The sequence below is a fragment of the Cyrtonyx montezumae genome, unplaced genomic scaffold (genome assembly GCF_038088225.1).
Source record: "Cyrtonyx montezumae isolate F1298 unplaced genomic scaffold, pur_monq_1.0 scaffold_36, whole genome shotgun sequence".
NCBI classification, from domain to species: Eukaryota; Metazoa; Chordata; class Aves; order Galliformes; family Odontophoridae; genus Cyrtonyx; species Cyrtonyx montezumae.
In genome coordinates this window covers 11549812-11569630 of record NW_027072041.1, presented here as the reverse complement: position 1 = coordinate 11569630, position 19819 = coordinate 11549812, and the positions used below count along the sequence as shown (strand labels likewise).

General features: G+C 40.0%; 1 protein-coding gene across 1 annotated transcript; it reads right to left on the bottom strand.

The window, feature by feature from the left end:
* Window positions 1-719: 719 nt before the first annotated feature.
* Window positions 720-19469, bottom strand: ERAP1 (endoplasmic reticulum aminopeptidase 1). Its single transcript, XM_065745488.1, has 20 exons — window positions 19294-19469; window positions 13229-13395; window positions 12156-12822; window positions 11254-11392; window positions 10099-10233; window positions 9372-9492; window positions 8857-9011; window positions 8201-8314; window positions 7246-7377; window positions 6559-6690; window positions 6331-6414; window positions 5833-5993; window positions 5266-5345; window positions 4805-4988; window positions 3845-4001; window positions 3574-3758; window positions 3067-3228; window positions 2366-2506; window positions 2173-2254; window positions 720-1154 (listed from the first exon to the last, which is right to left on the bottom strand). Exons 1-20 carry the CDS (start codon window positions 19467-19469, stop codon window positions 1008-1010), a joined length of 3321 nt encoding a protein of 1106 aa, XP_065601560.1. The 3' UTR covers window positions 720-1007.
* Window positions 19470-19819: the final 350 nt, after the last annotated feature.

Below are 19819 nucleotides of genomic sequence, written 5' to 3'. Positions count from 1 at the left end.
AATCCATCTAAAAGATTGAGCTGAAAGAAATTCCTTGACTTTGTACACATGGTGCACATCTTGCTCTGAGTTGTTTCCCTCAGTGAGTGATGAGGTACAAGATTCCTTACATATCAATGGATAGAGAAGCAAAAGGAAACAGTATTTTCTACAAACTGAGACCAAGCTTTTGGCCTTTAATAGCAGATTTCAGAAAATTTTCTGAACTCTAAATGTAAGTTTCCTCTTTTGGATAATGTTTTATTCCTACTAAAGTGAAAAGTGAACAAAGCCCCAGCTGAAGGCTTATGATTAGTTCCAGCTTGTGCATTTATCCTCATGTCTCAGTCTTTTATGTTAAGAGGTTTCTGGCTGTGTCATCCAGTATTGAAACACAGGTCAGAACAGCAGAGAAAATAAAAAGCTGTGCAATTACATTAAGGGCTTGCTTGTCAGGAGCAAGAAATCAAGTGATTTTAGGCACCTATGGCAATTAGTGGGTTTTTTGCTATCAGCATTTGAAGAGTTTCTGTAGGGAAGCAGAGAAGGTCACTCACTACTATGTATTAAAAAAATAAAAATACCTCCACAACTTCAACTCGTGTTTCTTAACTATGTCTCCTTCTCAATATTCATCACCTATCTGACTGATTACCTTACATTCCTTACCATCATCTAAGAGCTAATAAATAAAGATCATTACAAATGATTATGTCGTTTCAAACGTCAATGACTATAGCAGTAGTTGCTCTTCAGTTAGCTGTAAAAGAGATCATTAAAAGCAAAATCTGACAAAATTAACTGATCACCTAAATTCAGATTCACCAACTTATTTTTGTACATGCACACTCACACAACAAGCGTTCTCCTTTCCTTGACATGACGTAGAACTACAGTGGTATTTCAGGCAGCAGAGGGTTGAGAGCTCCCTCTAGAAGAAATGATGCCTTAGGCTGAGGTGTCCTTCCAGCCCTGAATTTTCAGTGCCTTTCAGTTATTTCTAACAAATACAAACAAGCTTTCCTAATTTATGGGTGGTTCTTTTGCAGCCATGTTTTGATTTCCTCAAAATTTCTATCCATCCATTGTATGTTGTCCTCAATGGTTTCAATGGCTTGCTGGATGCAACGAAGCTGTGCACTTTTTTCCTCCAGAGAACTGAAGAATTCTTTTACCTGTTGGTTAAAAAGAAGTGAAAGGAAAGCTAGTGAATGAAGAGGCAGCAACATCTCCTGCTTCCATAGCAAGAAATTTGTGGTACTTGACCTGACTTGACCACCTGACACCGAAAGTCATCTCTAAAGGTTTCTATCCCAGATGCTGATGAAATTTACATTTCAAATTGCACTAGAAAAAACATATATCCAGTAATCCAATTGCAAGAGATGTAATGTTGTGTGGGGGAATCTGCTGGCTAACGCTTGTGGTCACTGAAGCCATGGTACCTCCACCCAGGACAGCTGTGTGTCAGCACAGACCTCTCTGGAGAGAACATCCATTAGGTGTTAATGGTAAAATATTCAAAGAAGATTTCCTGTGGAGAGGTCCATGCCTCCTTTCAGTTTTCAACTAGAAAAAAATACTTGTATATATATCTAAGCCTTGCAGATCCTCTAGGAAGATGCAGCCACATCTCTGGGCAGGGCACAGAAATTTCCCTGCAGTCTGTGGCAGCGGCCAACACACTACAGATGCATTCTCAAGAGTTTATTTAGATCTGAAAACTGGACTGAGAACCAAGCACAAAGCAATGTACTGCTCCTCGTGTTCTTTCATTCTGGATTTAATACTGTCATACTATTTCTGCCTCTGTTTTGCTCTAAATCAGGAAAATCTTTTAACTGACAACAGCAGAAGCAGCTTCTGAAAATAAGATACTGGGGTGCTCTTAGAAACAGAAACACAGAAACATTAGGTTGGAAAGGACCTACAAGATCATCTTGCCCAACCATCCTCCTATCACCATCCCTACTCACTAAGCTACTAAGTCTTGTAGGACTTCTCATCTGTGCAGTGACCAATGTTGACTTTGTTTTGACATTGACAGAAATGGTAGAATAAGTGGACAAAATGATGATACTTATGTATGACATCTAGGAACACTGGTATATTTTATCACTGCTCTTCAGTATTTGCCAGTGCTTTTAAAATGTTAAAATTTAATCCAAACTTCTGTTCCAGTGAAGGGCTTACCTGTGCAAGCTGTGGCCTTGTCGAATACTGATTTGTCACTCCAGTGACAATGCCTGCTATGGAAGGTGAACCGAGTTCAAATCTGGCAAAAAGAATAACCCATTCTCAGAAAGCATGCTATTTTGTAGGAAATAGTGTTTTAGTGTATGACTGGGTAAAGTTCCACAGGAGTGGAACAGTTTTTGTTCCTTACTTTTCGACAAGTTTCTCCCAGTTTTCTCTTAAGAAGGTCCAAGCGAGATGATAGCCAGATGGGTTTCTGGCAACAGACACAATAATGAATGGAAAATCCTGAGTTTTTATGATGTCACCACGCAGAGCTTCATCCATTAGCCTAACGGGTAGTAACAGAAATGGAAGTTGTTTAGACAAGTAGATAACAGTGACAAATGATTACTCCCTCAGCATTTTTCTACTATTGTTAAAAAGTTCACATTTCCAAGGGTCCTGACACCTATTTCTTTGGGGTGACTTCATCTACCTTTCCCATTAATGTTAACTTTCACAAGTACAGTTACTTAAGAGACCTGTATGCTGATGAAAAAAACATCACGCTTGTGGGTTTGAACACCTGAAAACTGCCCTCAAAAGAAGGACAATTCATGTTACAACATCTGTAGCCACAATCAAATTAACTACAAACATAAATGAAGAAGTGTTTGTCAAGCAAAGGTGAGGTATCGTAGCTTTACATTTTGGCCCTATTTCCTACTTCAGATTGACTCCTGGCACTAAAACCCTGAAAGGAAGTGCTGCAGCCTCTTAGGTATTAACTCCATAAAGTATTTCAGAAATGCTGAAATTAGCAGCTGTGATGGAGAAACTCTGGTTCCTGCTTCAGAATTAGTGTATCTTCTCCCAGACACACTTTTTCTTGTGTAGCACGCTACTCACCACTGAAGTTTGTCCTTATTCCTGGTGAGGCTGAGAGCTGATGCAATTTTATCTTTGTCCACACTGAAGGAGTGGTGCTGATATTTATTAAGGAGAAAATCCCAACCTTCAGATGTTTGTGCTCCAACAGCATACACTGCTGTCTTCACATCTGCTGGCAGCCTACAACAAATCGAACAGCAAATTACTGTCTGTGCCATTTCTATGAATTAAGTAGAAATATAACCATGTTATGCATCAACTGGCATAACAGACAGTTCATTAAGAAGTACTGGCCCTTCATGGGTATTAGAAAGCGATGCCTGTTGCTGAGAACCAGTAAAGTATATCACAGGCTGAACCATGGTACTGCTTCTGCCCTGGAAATATTTTCCTGATGCAGCAAAACAGACTCAGCTTCAGACTGAAGGAAGGATCACCGTTTTGCTTTTAATTAACTCTGCTATAATTACACAGAATATCAGAAAAGACGGCTTTACAAGAGGCAGTGCTATTTACAAAACAGACCTTACGGTTCCATTGGATTTCTGCCATTTTGAAAAGTACTCTTCTGCTTTGTCCACACAGGGCTGGTACCTGCGCACACATGCAAACAGCAGCAGGGACTGCCGGAGTATTCTCTCAGACACTGAGCCTTCATCACTCCAAAACTGCTTGTCAATTAGGTCCTTAAGTAGATTGACTATATAGTCCTAAAGAAGGCAATAATAAATACTTATACAAAGTGCATCTTGCAAGGTACAAGAATTTACAAAGTTGCAGACACTTTTAATATTACCTTTAAATGTTTTTCTGTGTCATCCATATCCCTCCGCTCCATGAGCTTGTATATAGGAACCAGCTCATTCATACCCTGGAGTATGGGCATGATCTGTGTTTCCCATTTCATGTATAAAGTTAAATCAAAAGCTTTAGAAATTGACAGTTTTTTTATTCTAAGGAGTAGAAGAGAGAAAACAATTTAGAATTAAACTTAGAAGACAAACTTAAAAGCAAAACCACTCTCCAAGTCCATGACTTTACTTGCAAACTTGCACTGCACATCTGCATTGAAAATGATGTGTTTTTGCTCCCCTTTCAAATCTATTCATTTTAATGTCATGCTGAGAATTTAACTTCTGATTCTCTTCTGGCCTAAAAAACCCCAGCTTATTCCAGGAGAATAAGAGATCTATGCCCTATTTAATTTCCTTCTTGTTCATCAGCTTAAAAGAAAAAACAACCCTTAGCTTGCAAAGAGCTTGAGGACTCAGCATCACGGAGCCTTGTAATTACAAGTCTTGTAATTTTGTCTGACCTCACTACAATAGACAGGTCATTGTTAGGGATGGTACACATGTATGTGCTGCCTTCCTGTGTAAAACTGAGCTCTGAAGTTACAATTAAAAACCACAGGGCACTAAGGTAACACAGCAAATAATGTATTTCACAGAGAAGTTATTTGCAAGCCTGCCTTCTCAGAAACAAGATTCAAGCTAACTATATACAGTTGCAAACCTATCCATCTGCTTGGAGTATGAGAATTACGTATGTCCTCTGGTCTGGTCTGTTAAATATGCTTAGATAAAGCCATTGCAAATCCTGAGCTTACATATCTGTAAGCAAGTGGGGAACACCCTCTCAGACTATTTAAAAGATGTAAGGAATAACACAGACATTATCAACATTACTTTTTTAATGACGTTCTTACAAATGCAGAGTTTGACCATTTTTTTTCACCTTGGGCAGAACATCTTACCTCACAAGCTGGAATATATTGTTAATGAGACTTGCTCTGTCATTACTGCTAATCATTGTATGGTTCTCTCTCAAAAGGTTGATCAGACGATCCCATCCATCATCTTCATAGTGTACAATGTAATAACCACTCATGTCCACATTGAATTTAATCCATTCAACTTCTTCTGGAAGGATAATTACATCTGCAAACATAAATATAACTCCTTTCTGTTAATGACTCAAACACGTCCTAGGGTTAGACCCACAAATCATTTGATTAAAATTCCAACACAGTTGAATACAATAAGAGGTGGTTATGGTGATGTTATTGAGATGACAATCTTGTTGTCAATTCTGAGGAAAAAAAAACAACACAAAAAACCCAAAACAAAACAAAAAAACAACCATGCAGAGCTGAAAATAAACCCTGTTAAACTTTGAGTAAGTTAATCGAATAATCAAATTAGTCAAAGAAATTACCTGTTTTGGTCCTCATCAAAAATCTTTCAACAGTGTTAGATTTGCTGGTAATGTAGGTCAGAGGAATTTGCCACAAGTACCTATTGCAAAACAGAAGTGCTCCATGTAATGAAAGAGCTTTGCAAAACCTTCTCCAGCTTAGCTCAGTCTAACAGCTGTGTCTCCTACCTGCCAGATGACAGGCATGAGCTCCACATTTCAGTACAGGCCCACATGCATCTCGCTAGTTTTAATTTAGTTTGCTTGGCAGATTATTAACAGTGAAGCTACAGCAGTATAAACTTTCAAGCCTAGTTCCAGTAGCACATCTGTAGCACAGGTTTATTCAGCTCATCGAGGTGCTCAGCCCCTGCAGCTCTGCAGCAACTGGTGCCCCAACCAGGCACTCAGAGTCCGACCAACTGCACCTACTGCAGCAGTGATGCTGGTCTTCAGCTGCACAAAGATGCCCACCCAGCTGGCTCAGCAGTGTTCCTTAAGAAACAACAGCAAAAGCTCCTACTGCGTAGCTGTGATTGTCAGAGGTGAGTACAGCAGTTTGCCCTGAGTTTTACCCATTTTCTTTACCCATTTTCTGTGGGTGAAGGAGAATCTACTCCCTTCCTGTAGTGCTCCTGCGCCACGTGGACGTTCTTCCCTCTCACTGTGACAGTTACCAGGGGAAAACCTTTTTGCAGTGTCCAAGTGTCCATCATTGCCTTCACATCAAGAGTCTCTTTGGTCCAGTGCTGTTAGTGAGGGAAAATGAAGAAACACAAGAAGAGGAGGGAGAAAGAAACAGTAGGTAAGGACTTCATGGAAGCTGCTGCATATTTGTAAGCAATACATAGGAAAGTTTAGAACGGAACATCCCATCATGACGTCCCTGGCTGAATCTTCCAGTGGATGCTTTTATATAGTTACTAATATCTCTTTAAGCAGTGAAGTTTTCCAGCCAGCCCTGGGCACTGAAGGAGGATTGCTGTCTGCACTGGTACCAATCCCACAGCACAAGATAGTAACATGAGGAAACTCCAATAAATGTCAAACTTCCAAGTACTAATGAGTAAAATGTTAGATGCTTACTGCACTTGAAGATGACTGCTGGTTCCTTCTGCAAAAGCCATCACCAAGTAGTTCACATTTTTCAGTACCTACTGTGGGACAAATCTGTAAAAGAGTTTCAGTCATCCATGATGTTATAGCTGTAAGTAGTATCTGCTGTTTTCAATAATGCATAAAAGAAACAAATTACCAGTGAAAAGCCATGAAATTTGAAAAAAAAAAAAAAGAATGAGAGTAAGGAATACTTGCATTTGTTAAGCTGTCCCACAAATCTTCATTCTTAGTATTCTGATAGCTGTATTTCTGTAGGTACTGCACAAGTCCAGCCTTAAACACGTCAGCAGTCAGGTACTCCCTCAACATATTTAATATACATGCTCCCTTAAAAAAAAAAAAACAAAAAATAGCCAGAGTGACAAAGTGTTTACAGAACCACTGCTTAATCAGCAAAATGCTGCTTCTGGAAGTTTTTCAGCATGCTACTCACACAAGTAGCAGTAAGGCTTCCTTTGCTTCTGATTAAAAAATAATTAAGCATTATGTATATTTAAGCAATAATTTGGTTTTTAAGATCACCATTCTTAAAAATATATTTGAGTAAACTGTGCTATTATTTTTTAATTACTATATAGAATGGGCACCATATAATGCTATAGTGAAAAACGCTGCTTGGCTTAAGCATCTGAAATAATGATGTAATGGTTTAAACTCATACAGAGCAGAGAAGAGGGAGCAAAACCTCCTCTTTCTAGGCAGAAAAAGGAAAACACCATTTGAGCTACATTCAGGTGCTTTGTACAAGGAATTAAGGAAGCCACAAAAACTTGTACTAACACCATAGCTCAGGAATGCCCGGTACAAAGGATTGGGATCAGCACAATACAGCTTTATTGTATTACTGGTACAACTGAAAGCAGAAGCAGTTACTTATTTTACCTTCTCGTATGAGATATCATCAAACATTTCTAAAATTTGAGCTGGATCCTCCATGGGAGTAGACACAGGATGGGATGAATTTAATGCATCCGATTCCATGGCATCAAAACATCTTTTTAAGAAATAATCTTCCTAATGGGAGGGAGAAATGATTATTGCTACTACATATTGCTCAGTGATTACTGATTTCCTGTTAGTTCACGCTACGTCCATGTCACATCATCTTCACTTTACACAAAGAAAGCAAAGAATATCTTTCTTTTATTGCAGAGCATTAGGAAAAAATAATGCATTGGTATTAACATAAGAGACCCAAATTACTTCTGCCATTCTAAACAAACTTAGACCAGTTAGTGAGAGCTGAAAATAACTCCACAAAAGCACTCACACATTCCAGCAGTTTGATGAGGAAAATTATGGTCAGCAACCATACAAATAACAAAGTTACCATATACATAACAAATTAGAGAAAAAAACAAAAAACATGATAAGAACAACAAAGGAAAAAAATCCAGTGGTGAACTTCATAATTTCCCTGCAATTATATGGCAAAATCCTGCACAGATCTTCCCAGTGCATCTCACTTTGGTGGAGCTATGCAAACTTGCAAAAATTTTTTATACTGGACCCACTCTAAACTATCTGAAGGATCTCAGGGTCTTCACTAAGATTGTAATGACCATACGTGATAATGAAAATGTCATTTCTCTATACTTTCGACATTCTAACTTAAAAATATATAAAATATAGAAAGTACTTCCATTGCAATCATTAACTTCCATCATCATTATCTGAACATTATTACATGCAACTCACCCTTCAGAGTTTGGATCGGACAATTCCTTCAAAGAGAAATTAAGAAGTGATTCACAGTGCAAAACTGCTCGGTCTTTGCCCATACGAATTAGTGGGCATAGAAGGCAGATACAATAAAAATACAGGAAATGCCACTTACAACTCTCAGTTCTGGATGGGTAACATTTACTGACAGGAGCTCCATAAACTTTGCAAACCCTTCATTCAACCACAGATCATTCCACCACTCCATGGTAACTAGGTTGCCAAACCACTGGAACAACAAAAACAGCAAACTCCTGAAATTTAGTACCCAGCTTGTCTCAAAAGCTGCTGTTGACCTGTACTAAACTGAATTTATAGTATGTTACTGATGTTTGAGGAACATCTTCTCAGTAATATAGCTAGCCTTGGGTTCTTTCATTTGTCATGCTTATGGTAAAACTCTAAAGCACTGGTTTCCACTTCCATTCCCTGAAACCTTGTAAATAAAACAGGTTTGGTAGGAAAGACACACATAAATATTTTCCAAACTTTTACATATCTATATTCAGGCCCCACAGCTAATTTCAGTGGCTGACAATAGTGCAAAGGCTCCAGTGTACTGCATCTACCAAACTACCAAACATTTATTGCCTTCCATGTCTGTGCAGCCTGACTAGACTCCTGTACTGTTCAGAGAACATCCTCAAACTGGAGCAGCTATTCTCAGTCTGTAGTTCTAACATCCCCTCACCCACACACAGACCACTAACCCTGACCACTCCGTACTCTGTGGGCCCATTCTGATCCTTCATTATTACTCCTAAATCTCACCTGGTGAGCCAGCTCATGGGCTATTATCATAGTAATCCAAAGCCTAGAGGATGCTGAGGACTTTTCAGGGTCATACAGCAAGGCAGATTCCCTGTATGTGGTCAGCCCCCAGTTTTCCATAGCACCAGACTGAAAATCAGGGATAGCTGCTAAATCTAGAGAACAAAACAAAAGGAAACAAGGATATTAAAATACTGCTGGGATTTATTTTATCCAGCAAGAACCCAGCTATCCGCTCATCCCACTACACCACAGTGCCCGCACAGGCAGACATATCACACATACTTTAAGGGTCTCCTTGAATATAATAGCAAAGACACACTTCAGAATACAAGGATTTCCAGTTCTCAATGTAGCTTTTAAAACTACTCTTAAGTAAGGCAAAGCAGAAAGTTTAGAAGCCTGCGACCCAAAGTCAGCCCAGTCTTACCTAAATTACTAATTCTATACTATTTTTCTCTCTGCTCTTATTATTAAGAATATTATTATGATCAAGTAGATTATTTAACGCTTACCTTGTTTTGGTAAGGGGTAGGGAATGCTGAAGTAGTCCTCATAAAAGTCTAAAAGTTTTACTGCTGCATCCAGTGCATAATGAGCCTGGTTGATCTTCTCTGGCACAGTGTATACAGAAATCTACAGCACATGAGCAAGAAGAATTTTAACATCACCATCAAACCACACATCATTTGTTCTTTAACCACTGATATTTGAGTGAGCATAAAAAGTGACTAGAGCATATATCTAACTGTACTCATGCAACCAGGGGAGGTAGGCTCAATCATCACTAGAGGTCCCTTCCAACCCCTATAATTCTGTGATTCTGTGTGATTAACAATCCAGAAAAAATATGATCAAAACTAGAAATACAAATTCTAACTTACCCTCTGCAACCATTACAACCCTACAAAGACTCCTACAATCCATCCCCTGTCATGCTTGAGTTGTTCAAGCTACACAGTTCTATCTTACACTTGATTTTCTAAGAAAAAAATTTAATTTTCTTTTTTCTCTCACATGAGACAACGTTACACGTGTGTACATATACAAAAAGCATGCATGTTACTAAAAGGTTTTGATGTTAATAGAATTCTTAATGCAAACTAATCATCCAATCACAAAAACAATTTCCTTCTGTCTTTTCATTCATTTAAAACTACAGGATGTTTAAGTGCACTGATTTAACTGAAAAATAAACTGTATGTTTCCATACAAACCTCTTAGAAAATGAGGACGACCTACCTTAACTCCATGACTGCTCACTTTGCTGATGGATTTAAAATCCGAAATGATAAAGGCCACAAGATAAGTACTCATCTTGACACTGGTATCAAAATGGTCCTCAACAAGCCATGAAGCTATATTCACAGACTTCACCTACAAAAAAAAAACAACAAGCCCAGCACATAATTCAATGGTACTATGCATGAGGACTCTGGGACCATGAATTGCTATGTTTTTTTTTCCAGTTCTATTGAGACCTCTTTAAAGACATAAAGAAAGAAGTAATTCCCATGGCTATCCTCCCTACACAAAGAAAGAAAACATATACAAGTAGCTTCACTCACAAGAGAAATTCACAAGTTATTTCTGCATTGCTAAAACCAGATAAATAAAAACATGAGTTGCTGCTTCAATTTTCTTCAGTGTGTGACAGCACACAGGTTAAACTGCCTAAATTTAAACATCAATTATTATACATGAGAGAAATAAACTCCTCCAGATAATGATTCAGCTGATTCAGTGATTCATACCTACTTGACAACAAGACAGGTCACAAGATGAGACAAGATAAGTTATGATAAGTTATCCATTTTTCCTCTTGGTTACAACCAGCCTTAGCTAACTAACTTAGATCCACAAAATAATGAAAAAAAAAATCATTATTCTTTCAATTTCTCTATGTAAGAATTGCTTTTTAAAGCAATTTTCAAAACATTTCCTTTTTTGAGGGGCACACTGTGTTCATGGGGAGGCATTATTCATTTCTAAGGGCTATCTTTGCAAACCAGGAGCCAGCAATACAGAAGAACTTAGATTCTCTTATGTACAAATTAAGGTGCAAAATATAACTTACCCTGTTTATGCAGATGCATTTGTAACTGCAAGCTGTCACTACATGTACCACACTTTCACTGAGATATTTTTGAAAGCCAAACTATTTTTATTTTTTTGATAGGTCTTTTTTATCAGATAGTTAATGTAATACACAGGAATCATGTCATGTTGCATTCAAACATATTTCATTACTAACCTACAAAATCTGCAATAGCACGCTGTCATAAAGGAACAGAGGTGAAGTTTAAAACAAGCACTCCCACGCTTGGCTATTCTCATTTTACTTTCTTGTTTTAGTGGCCACCAAGCAATAGCACAGTGTTAAATGCATCCACCTACCAGGGGCATATTGGACAACGCAAGGTGATTTGGGTCCCTCCTAATCTTAACTGAAAACGTGGCTTTGAAGGCTGGTTCATCGAAACATGGGAAGGCCATTCTTGCAGATGTTGGCTCAAAATGTGTTGATGCAAGCACTCTAAGTGAAAAAAAAAAGAAAGAGCTGCAGTCCACGCATCTTCACATGTACAGGGTTTACCACTGTGATGTGTAAAAGTGAGTCGTTTCATAGTTAGGAAATAACTGTAGGTACTATCATGGTATTTTGCATGTTAAGTCAGGAACTGCTATTTCTCAATCTGTGGTGAGGAACTGAGAGGAGCAAATGAAATTTCTTAAAGAAAGGATGGCAGAAAAAGATAAAACTGGTTATAAGCCCAACAAGTTCCCTGCCTCTTTTTCTCTCACTATACTCAAGGGGAATCAAGATATATGTTGGTGGATCAAGGCCTGCTACAGTCACAGTTGAGAGTCTTGGAAATTAGAAGGAAATTCTTTACTTGGAGCTGCCCAGAGAAGCTGTGGTGCCCCATCCCTGGAAGTGCTCAAAGCCAGGATGTATGTGGCCCTGTGCAGCCTCAGCTGGAGGAGGGCAGCCCTGTCTATGGTGCAGGGCTGGAGCTGGGAGTGCTTTGAGGTCTCTTCCAACCCAAACCTTCCTGCTGTCGTATGACTCTACGAACCCTGTTGCTACCTGAAAACAAAAGCAAAACGAGACAGACAGTCTCTGTCGTACCCCACTGCACAATTCAGTGAGATTTTATTAGTCAGCTGCAATAACCAAAAGCAGTGATTTCAGAAGAAAAAGTCCTAAAGCAGGAGACGACAAAGCCACTCACACTGAACACCAAAGAGGTCCTATCGACCGCTTAACAAACAAACAAACGGATAAAAAAGAATACCTGACTTCCCCTTCCTGCGTTCTGTAGGTGCTCTTATAGAAGCCGTGGAAGGTGTCGGAGAGCTTCGCTGCGTACTGGATGGTGACGGTGTAGCGGTGCCCCGCACATAGCGGCTCGGCAGCCAGCAGTGCCAGCTGCTCGCGGGGCTGCATCTCCAGCACCTTCACCGCCCGCACCGCGCAGGAGCTCCCGGCCCCCGCCTCGACGGCGGCCCCGGTGACGTTCAACCGTTTGCTATGCAAGACGACCGCCCTCGTCGCCTGCGTGACCGCGACATCGATGGCCACGCTGCCGGTGAAGGTGAGCGTGCTGAGGTTGGGATGGATGACGAGGTGGTAGTGCAGCGGCACCACGTGCTTGGGCAGCCTCACCCCGTCCCACGGAAATACCGCGCTGCCGGCCCAGCACGCCGTGCTCACCACCTCCAGCACCGCCAGCACCGTCCTCCAGCACGGTGCTGCCATCGCGGTGCCGACCGCCTGAGCACGGGGACGAAGCTCCGAATCGCAGCCGTCCGGACGCGGCCCGGCTCCTCTGCGGACGGATCCGAAGCGGGAGGACCGCTCCGCCCCAAAGCCCGGAGGATGGAAAGAGAAAGCGAAAGCGGAGGCAGCGTCCGGGCAGTGTGTAGCTGCAAGACGTCTGTAACGCCTGGTTGTAGAGATGCCTTCATTACATGTAATTAAAATTAATTGTTATTGAATGATTACACCTAAAAATGGAGAAGAATTCTCTCTTCAATTTGGCCTGCGTTAAAGATTGATGCTGAATCTACTTTGTTTATAGCTCTCTTGTGTAGTGTAAATTAATATACATAAAGAACTTCCTAGTTTCTGCTGTAAACTGATGGCCTTGCCCCCCCTCTGCCACTGGTCTCTCAGGCTTTCTTGGCTTTACTACTCATAGCACAAGAACCACCCAGGCACTTTGCACAGCTCCCTTGGCAGGACATGTCATTGAGTGCAGAAGAAGCCCTGAAGGTGGGCGCCTGTGCTGCAGTGAAAGGCAGAGACAGCAGAGACAGGGCAGACCACTGCTGTTCCCTCTGCTTGGGGCACATTAGGGATGCAGACTGCACATCCCGTTGCTTCCATCATTTTTGCTTTGCTTGCAGCTGGCGATGAAGCAGGAGGAGCTTGCCTGCTCAGTCTGCAGGCAGACAGTGGAGTGGCTGTGGTGCATTGTGCTCCACATCGTGTATGCAATGAAGGAATCTCTATATCCAAGCGTTACTGATATCCTGGAGTTAAACAGTAAAAAGATTTTTTGAAAGGTATTAGCTGAGCCAGTGTCACTCTTTGGCATGTGCTGCTGAAAATTTAAAGCGTGACATCTGCATTTATATATATGGTCCATAGAACTATGGAAAAGCTGATGAAAAAGGAGTTCTGAGCGTTACTGCATCTTAAATCCCCAAGCAGGCTTAGCTTCAAAGTTGGATAAGATTAGCTGGGGGAGAAACACTTCTCCCAGTATAAGTGAAGAGCAGGTTTGAGAACATCTGTTGAGACTGTACATCTCAGGGTGCTGAAGGAACAAGCTTGGCAAGTGGGACCACACGTCTATGATGGAGTATAACAAGGCCAAGTGCAGGGAGCTGCACTGGAGCCAGGACCATGCCAGATATTTGTACAGCCTGGGAGAAATGCCCCTTGAGAGCAGCTCTGTGGAGAATGACCTGGGGGTTGTGGTGGATGAAAAGCTGGACATGATCCAGCAGTGTGTGCTTGCAGTCTGGAAGGCCAGTGGTATCCTGCACTGCATGGTAAGGGCAGTGATGGAAGGGAGGAGGAGGGGATTGTCCCCCTCTGCTCTGCCCTTGTGAGGCCCCATTTGGAGTGCTGCATGCAGGCCTGGAGCCTTTAGGACAAAAAGGATGTGGAGCTGTTGGAGTCAGTCCAGAGGAGAGCCCAAATATGATCAGAGGGTTGGAGCACCTCTGCTATGGAGCAAGGCTGAGAGAGCTGAGCTTGTTCAGCCTGGAGAATAGAAGGCTTAGCGGGAGACCTCTTTGTGGCCTTCAAGGGAGTACTTCAAGGGAGGAGCAGGGGAGAATGACTTTTTGCAGAGAAGGATAGCAATAGGACAAGGGAGAACTATTTTACATTAAAAAGGGGAGATTTAAGTTAAATGTTAGGAAGAAATTCTTTTCTGAGAGGGTGGTGAGGCCATGACACAGCTGCCTGGAGAAGCTGTGGGTGCCCCCTCCATGCGGACACTCAAGGCCACGTTGGATGGGGCCCTGGGCAGCCCAGCAGAGGAGCTGCAATTACACGATCTCAAAGTTCTCTTGCAGTTCTAGCCATTCTTCAATTCTGTGATAATTAAAGCTGAGGAACCTGGAAAGTGCCATGTCCTTAAAGAATATGACATTCAGCTGAATTGCATTACACATATATCAGGAATGGTCATAGGAAACACTCCCTCTTTTTTTCTTTCCCATCTCCCCTACCAGCTAGTGCTGGAATATTTTGTGGATTATTTTAGACAGCTGCTTGGATTCTACATATATGTTCCATAATTTAATGTCTCGTTATTCCAGTGTAGACTATTAGCACAGTAACTCGTACCAAGATGCCAAAGCAGAACAGAACTGATTAATTTTTTTTTTACCCTGATTTGGCCACGAAACATCTTTTTCATGATTTTGCAACTAAGCATTCTAACATGGCATATAAAACCTTCTTAAGTGCCCACTTCATGAAGAAATGTGGCCAAGTGCAAGGTAATATTTCTTCCTTGTAAGTCACATTAATAAATGAGAGTAGCAGTTACTGTAAGTGATCCAAACCCTTCCTCTTAGGTTGGCTGCTTTGCAACTAAGCTTTTATACCAAGTCTACTCTAAAAATTCTGTGATGTGAATCCTGCTCTCACTCACAACAGGGTACCTAAGGACAGAATGTAACTCACAGTTCTATTTGCCAGAACTCTTCCCTTTTTCTCTCTCTCACTTTTCTTTTTTCTTTTTTTAAACGTGAACTGTTTTGTGTACACTTAAATTTATATCATCCCTTAAGAAATTCATATGTTAATAGTGGACCTTCTTTTTTTTTTTTTTTTTTTGTACATTATTAATCTGCACTGAATTAGGTGGGCATCAAAATGGGATGCAGTTTTTATTATTTTAAATAGTGTCACATGATTGTAATTACAGTTGAATGTTGATTAAAAAACCCAATCTTAATATTTAAGTTCAAAGAAAACTATGTTTTTCATTCACTGATTTTATTTTATATACATATATATATATAAACAGAACTATTTAATGATGCTTTTAAAGAAAATGTAATGATTTAAATCATTCCTTCTCTACTAAAATTGTGTGAAACTGGAAGTGGCTTTCATGCCAGTCCACACTGGTGGAGAGAAAGCAGCAGGTTCCCTTCATGGTGGTTTCTGTTTTATTTGATACACGTAAAACCTGAGTAGAATTGTGGGCTTTACCAGGATGTGAGTGTAAGGATTTCTTCCTCAGCTCTCTACAGGGAATTTACTATGGGTCAAAAAAAAAAAAAAAAAAAGGAGGAATGAACAAGAGCACCTTTCATGTGCACAGCAACAGTTTTAGGACATGTGAGAAGGATTAGGGCTCATGTTGTGAAATGTTAAAGCTGTTTTCTAGGCCAACAGTTCTGCAGACACTTAATGAAGTCTCAGACCCTCATGTTCCAATCTGTTTTATGGTGAGACTGAGAGCTCTCTGATTTTCTGGGTATGTGGTGATTCACAGCAGGAACAATGCTATGTGTCAGTCTGGTGTGAGATACAGAAAGGTGACGTCTCAGTGAGGAAGTGACCATAAAAGAAGTAGGACCGCCAGGTCAGTGTGCATGACTTTGTGTGTGACTGCATCTGAATTTTGTGCCTTGCTCTACTTGTGGGTTTGCAAAATGCCTTACTGGGTAGATAGTGAGGTGTGCGTGGAAGGTACCAGAAGTCAGTGGTAGATGCCAATAGAGAGAATCCTGGGAGCAGCACAAGGCAAGCCAACAGCAGTGCTGCAGAACACTCACCCACCAGTTTGCAGACCAGAGGCTTCCTGAATGTGTCTTTACATTCAAGGCTCTCTAAGTAGATTTTCTTTCTGGGGCTTGGATTCCTTAGGTTTGAACATTTTAAAAGCTTAATATCCACAAAACCTGGCAGCAAGAAGTTCCATCAATTAATTACATGAGAACTGCGTGTCCTTCTGCTTGTTTTAAATCATCCATCTGTTAGTTGCATTTCGTGCTACCTTTTTTTTCAATAAACTGGTCTCCCAAAATACAGACATATCGTGTGTGTCTTTTTTTTATTATTATTTTTATTTTTTCAGACTGTTTGTATCTCTCGCTTTGATATGGTCCCTGTATTTGCCTCTCAGAAATTATGGGTGTTCCCTACTGAAGAACCACATTTCATCTTTTGTCTGTTTTTTTTTTTTTTTTTTTCTTTTTTTTTTTCTGCAGGTCTCTTTTTTTTCACGGCAGGAGCAGCTACCTCTAGATCAAATGTAACCGGAAGAGGGCAGTATTTCACCAATCTTGGCGAATAGTTTCATGACTTCAGCTTGACCGGTCCTCTGAATATTCTTGGATGAACACATTTTTCCTTAAGCCAATTAAAAATAATAGCTTACTTTAAATACAACACCTCATACTCAAAAGCAATATCCTGGGGAGTTTTTGCTAAATCATGGGGGTATTTTACAAGAGTAGCTGCCATAAGAAGTTGAAATTTTCTGAAGTGACATGGTTTTATGCAGTTGGATGGAAATGCATTTCATTTTGAAACCTTCTGTTTTGGGGTCTCTGAAATATCTCACATGATGGCTGGTGATCTACTATTATTGCAAGTAAAGGAGCTTTACTTCAGCTAATGTAGGTCTGGTGGACTACTTTCATATGCTGGAACTGTTTCTTCCCGCACTCTTGCAGCTAGAGTTACTGCTAAGGGAAAAAAACGGCATGTGTCTACAGACCTCAAAATAATGCATGTTTGTTTTGCATATCTGTGAAAATATGTATACAGCCCTGTGTCCACATGGAGTTACATGGTTTGAAGTGTGAATTATTCACAAACATAAGTCTCCTTGCAGGGGAAAAAAGCAATGGTTCTGAAACCATCATAATGAGTAGGAGGGTAAAATAGTGGAGTTTTGGTGGTATGTTATCACCATTGTGTTTACTGTTATTAAATGAAACTGAGTCACTGGAATTTAATCATCACTACAAGAAGCAGATTTGCTGAATAGATATTTTTACTAAACTTCAAAATTTTGTTAGTGTAGTTTTCATCTATAAACTGAAAAGGTCTATATCCATGGGATCACAATGTAATTGAGGATCTGTGTAGTCATGTAAAAGCTCTGAAGAAAGAATATGAAGGCAATTTCAATCAACACACATTAAAAAACTACAGGTTATCTGTATTGAAGAAAACAGCTTGTAATTTAAGTGTCTCAGTACAAATACAGATGGGATTAGAGTTAGACAATATATATAGGTACAATAGTACAACTTATTTTGAATCTCAGTGATGTTTACATGCCTAAATACAAAGCACTGAATATGTGCATACTTCAAGTTGTAAGTATTCTTGAGAAAATCTGCTACAATGATGACATTGCTGTTGAGTCATTAAATTAAGTTATAGATAATACCATGCTGACCAATACAGACTCAACTCTGATGTTAAAAATCAATTTGTACCACATGGCTTTTGGGACATTTTCACCAATAGCCCTTTCTTCACATTCCAATATCAGTTTCAGCTATAGTATTTCTTTATTTTTTACCTGATCTGTTTGGGCTGAGGAATATTTATAGTGCTTTACTCATTTTAGACTAAAACAAGATGTCTCCATCATAGATAGTTCTTGTCCTTATTTCAGAAATAAAATCTGTTGTTAGTGCAAAAAATGATTGTAGAAATTGTAAAAAAAAAGGTCTGTAGATAAATATCAACTGCACTATTCCTACAGATTTGGGATACATGAAGTTTTGCTTTTTCTTTTTCCCATGTTTTGCCACAGTTTTGTGGTCTTCATGTAACATTGGTTAACAGCTTTTATTCCCCATGCTACAACAGAACTCAAAAGGATTTCTCTTCAGCCTTTTTGGACCTCAAGGAACTTACTCCAGCTCAGCACTTAATATTCTCCCTTCTGGAGTTCAAAAACACTTCTGTTAATTCCTCAAAGAAGGACTGACTGACCTTTGCATGAACCAACTGGATTCCTCCATATATATATATATGTATAAAGCCTTTTCAAATTCAGAATATTTGATTATAAAAAATTGACAACGATAAATTCTGAAACTGTGTTTATCAAGCATGGTGAATGTGCTTTGGAAGTGAAGAGCTTGGTGATGAAAAGGCATGGCTTATAAGAGAGCTACATATTTCAGCCTGAAAAATGTGGGGTGAAAAACCTTATTTCTTCTCCCTCATTCACTCTTAAATGAAATGATGAATTCAGAAGGAAATGCAAAGAGGGTGTGACTATTCACAAACACACAAAGACATTTTATGTGAGACTTGACCAAGATCACTCATGTCTTCTTGATTGAATTTAGCTTTCAAAAATAGCTTCATAAACGATGCTAAAAGCTTAAAACATGTAAATTAAAAGCTTGGTTGTTTGGTATTGTCACTTAATTGCAGTTTTTACAAAAAATACAGTACTGTCACAAGTATTTACAGTCTAGTAAACAAACCTGGTAAGCCAAAGTACTGCCTTGTGTTCAACATAAACAGAATTAAAACTGCACATAGGGCTCTGGGATTCCTCTTAAATATTTGTTCTAATGTCTATTTTAAATCTATCCCCCACCCCCCCCCCCAAAAAAAAAAAAAGAGAAAAAGAAAGAAAAAGAAAAAGAAAAAAATGCTCCAAGAGATATAACAGATCAATCTGTGGAAGGCGCCAAATTAGAGATGTTGCAATTCAGCTCTCCAAACTATTCCACAAATCTGCCTTGTTCTTCACAGCACTTGGAGCATTTCTGTTACTCTGGGTAGTGTTCTCTCATTTAGTTCTCTCTCTAGGGACCTCTGCTGTGCAAAATCTTAATCCACTGACTTTATGTAATCTCAGATTTCCTCTACCCTAAAGCTATGTCCGCTCAGACTTCGGCAGACAGAGCTGAACTTGCGCTGTCTGCCAGTTGTGATCCAGCTCTGAGCTTGAAGTCAGCTTCTCAGCAAGACTTACTAACTTGGGCATCATGCTGTACTCGCAGCAGTTTCCAGTCCAGAGCTGGATGGCATCCAGTTGAGTTGAAGCATAGGCAGATGAACTCAGTTTGTCAGCAGAAGGCCATATGGACATGATCCAAATGTGCAGAAGCACTTTCTTCTCACATGTGTTTCTGGAGCACAAGCTGTCTGTTGCCTTATCACAAAAAATGCAACCAGCTTTCTCTGACCTGCAAGATCAATAAGATCACTGCTTACCCCTGTGCTCTTTCTTGGCATAAACACACCACTTTTCAGAATGGCAGCATTGTTGTGGATATTTTGGACACCTGAATATGCATAAAGCATGCAGATTTCATATCCAACTGTAAAATAAGTTACTCACTGCAACTACAGTCTGTGAGTGTGTATTAGAACATCAGTCCTACGTGCATGTCAGTGACGCTGTTCCCTCTTTTTTCTGCTGCATTTTTTTGGGCTCAG

Excerpts from the sequence above, each read along its gene's own strand:
- ERAP1 (XM_065745488.1), bottom strand. The coding sequence starts at position 19,469 with ATGTCCATATGGCCTTCTGCTGACAAACTGAGTTCATCTGCCTATGCT. Across the intron at positions 13,396-19,293 it reads GATCACAACTGGCAGACAGC|GATATCAGTAACGCTTGGAT; the intron begins GCAAGTTCAGCT and ends GTTTAACTCCAG. Across the intron at positions 4,002-4,804 it reads AATATATTCCAGCTTGTGAG|AATAAAAAAACTGTCAATTT; the intron begins GTAAGATGTTCT and ends TCTACTCCTTAG.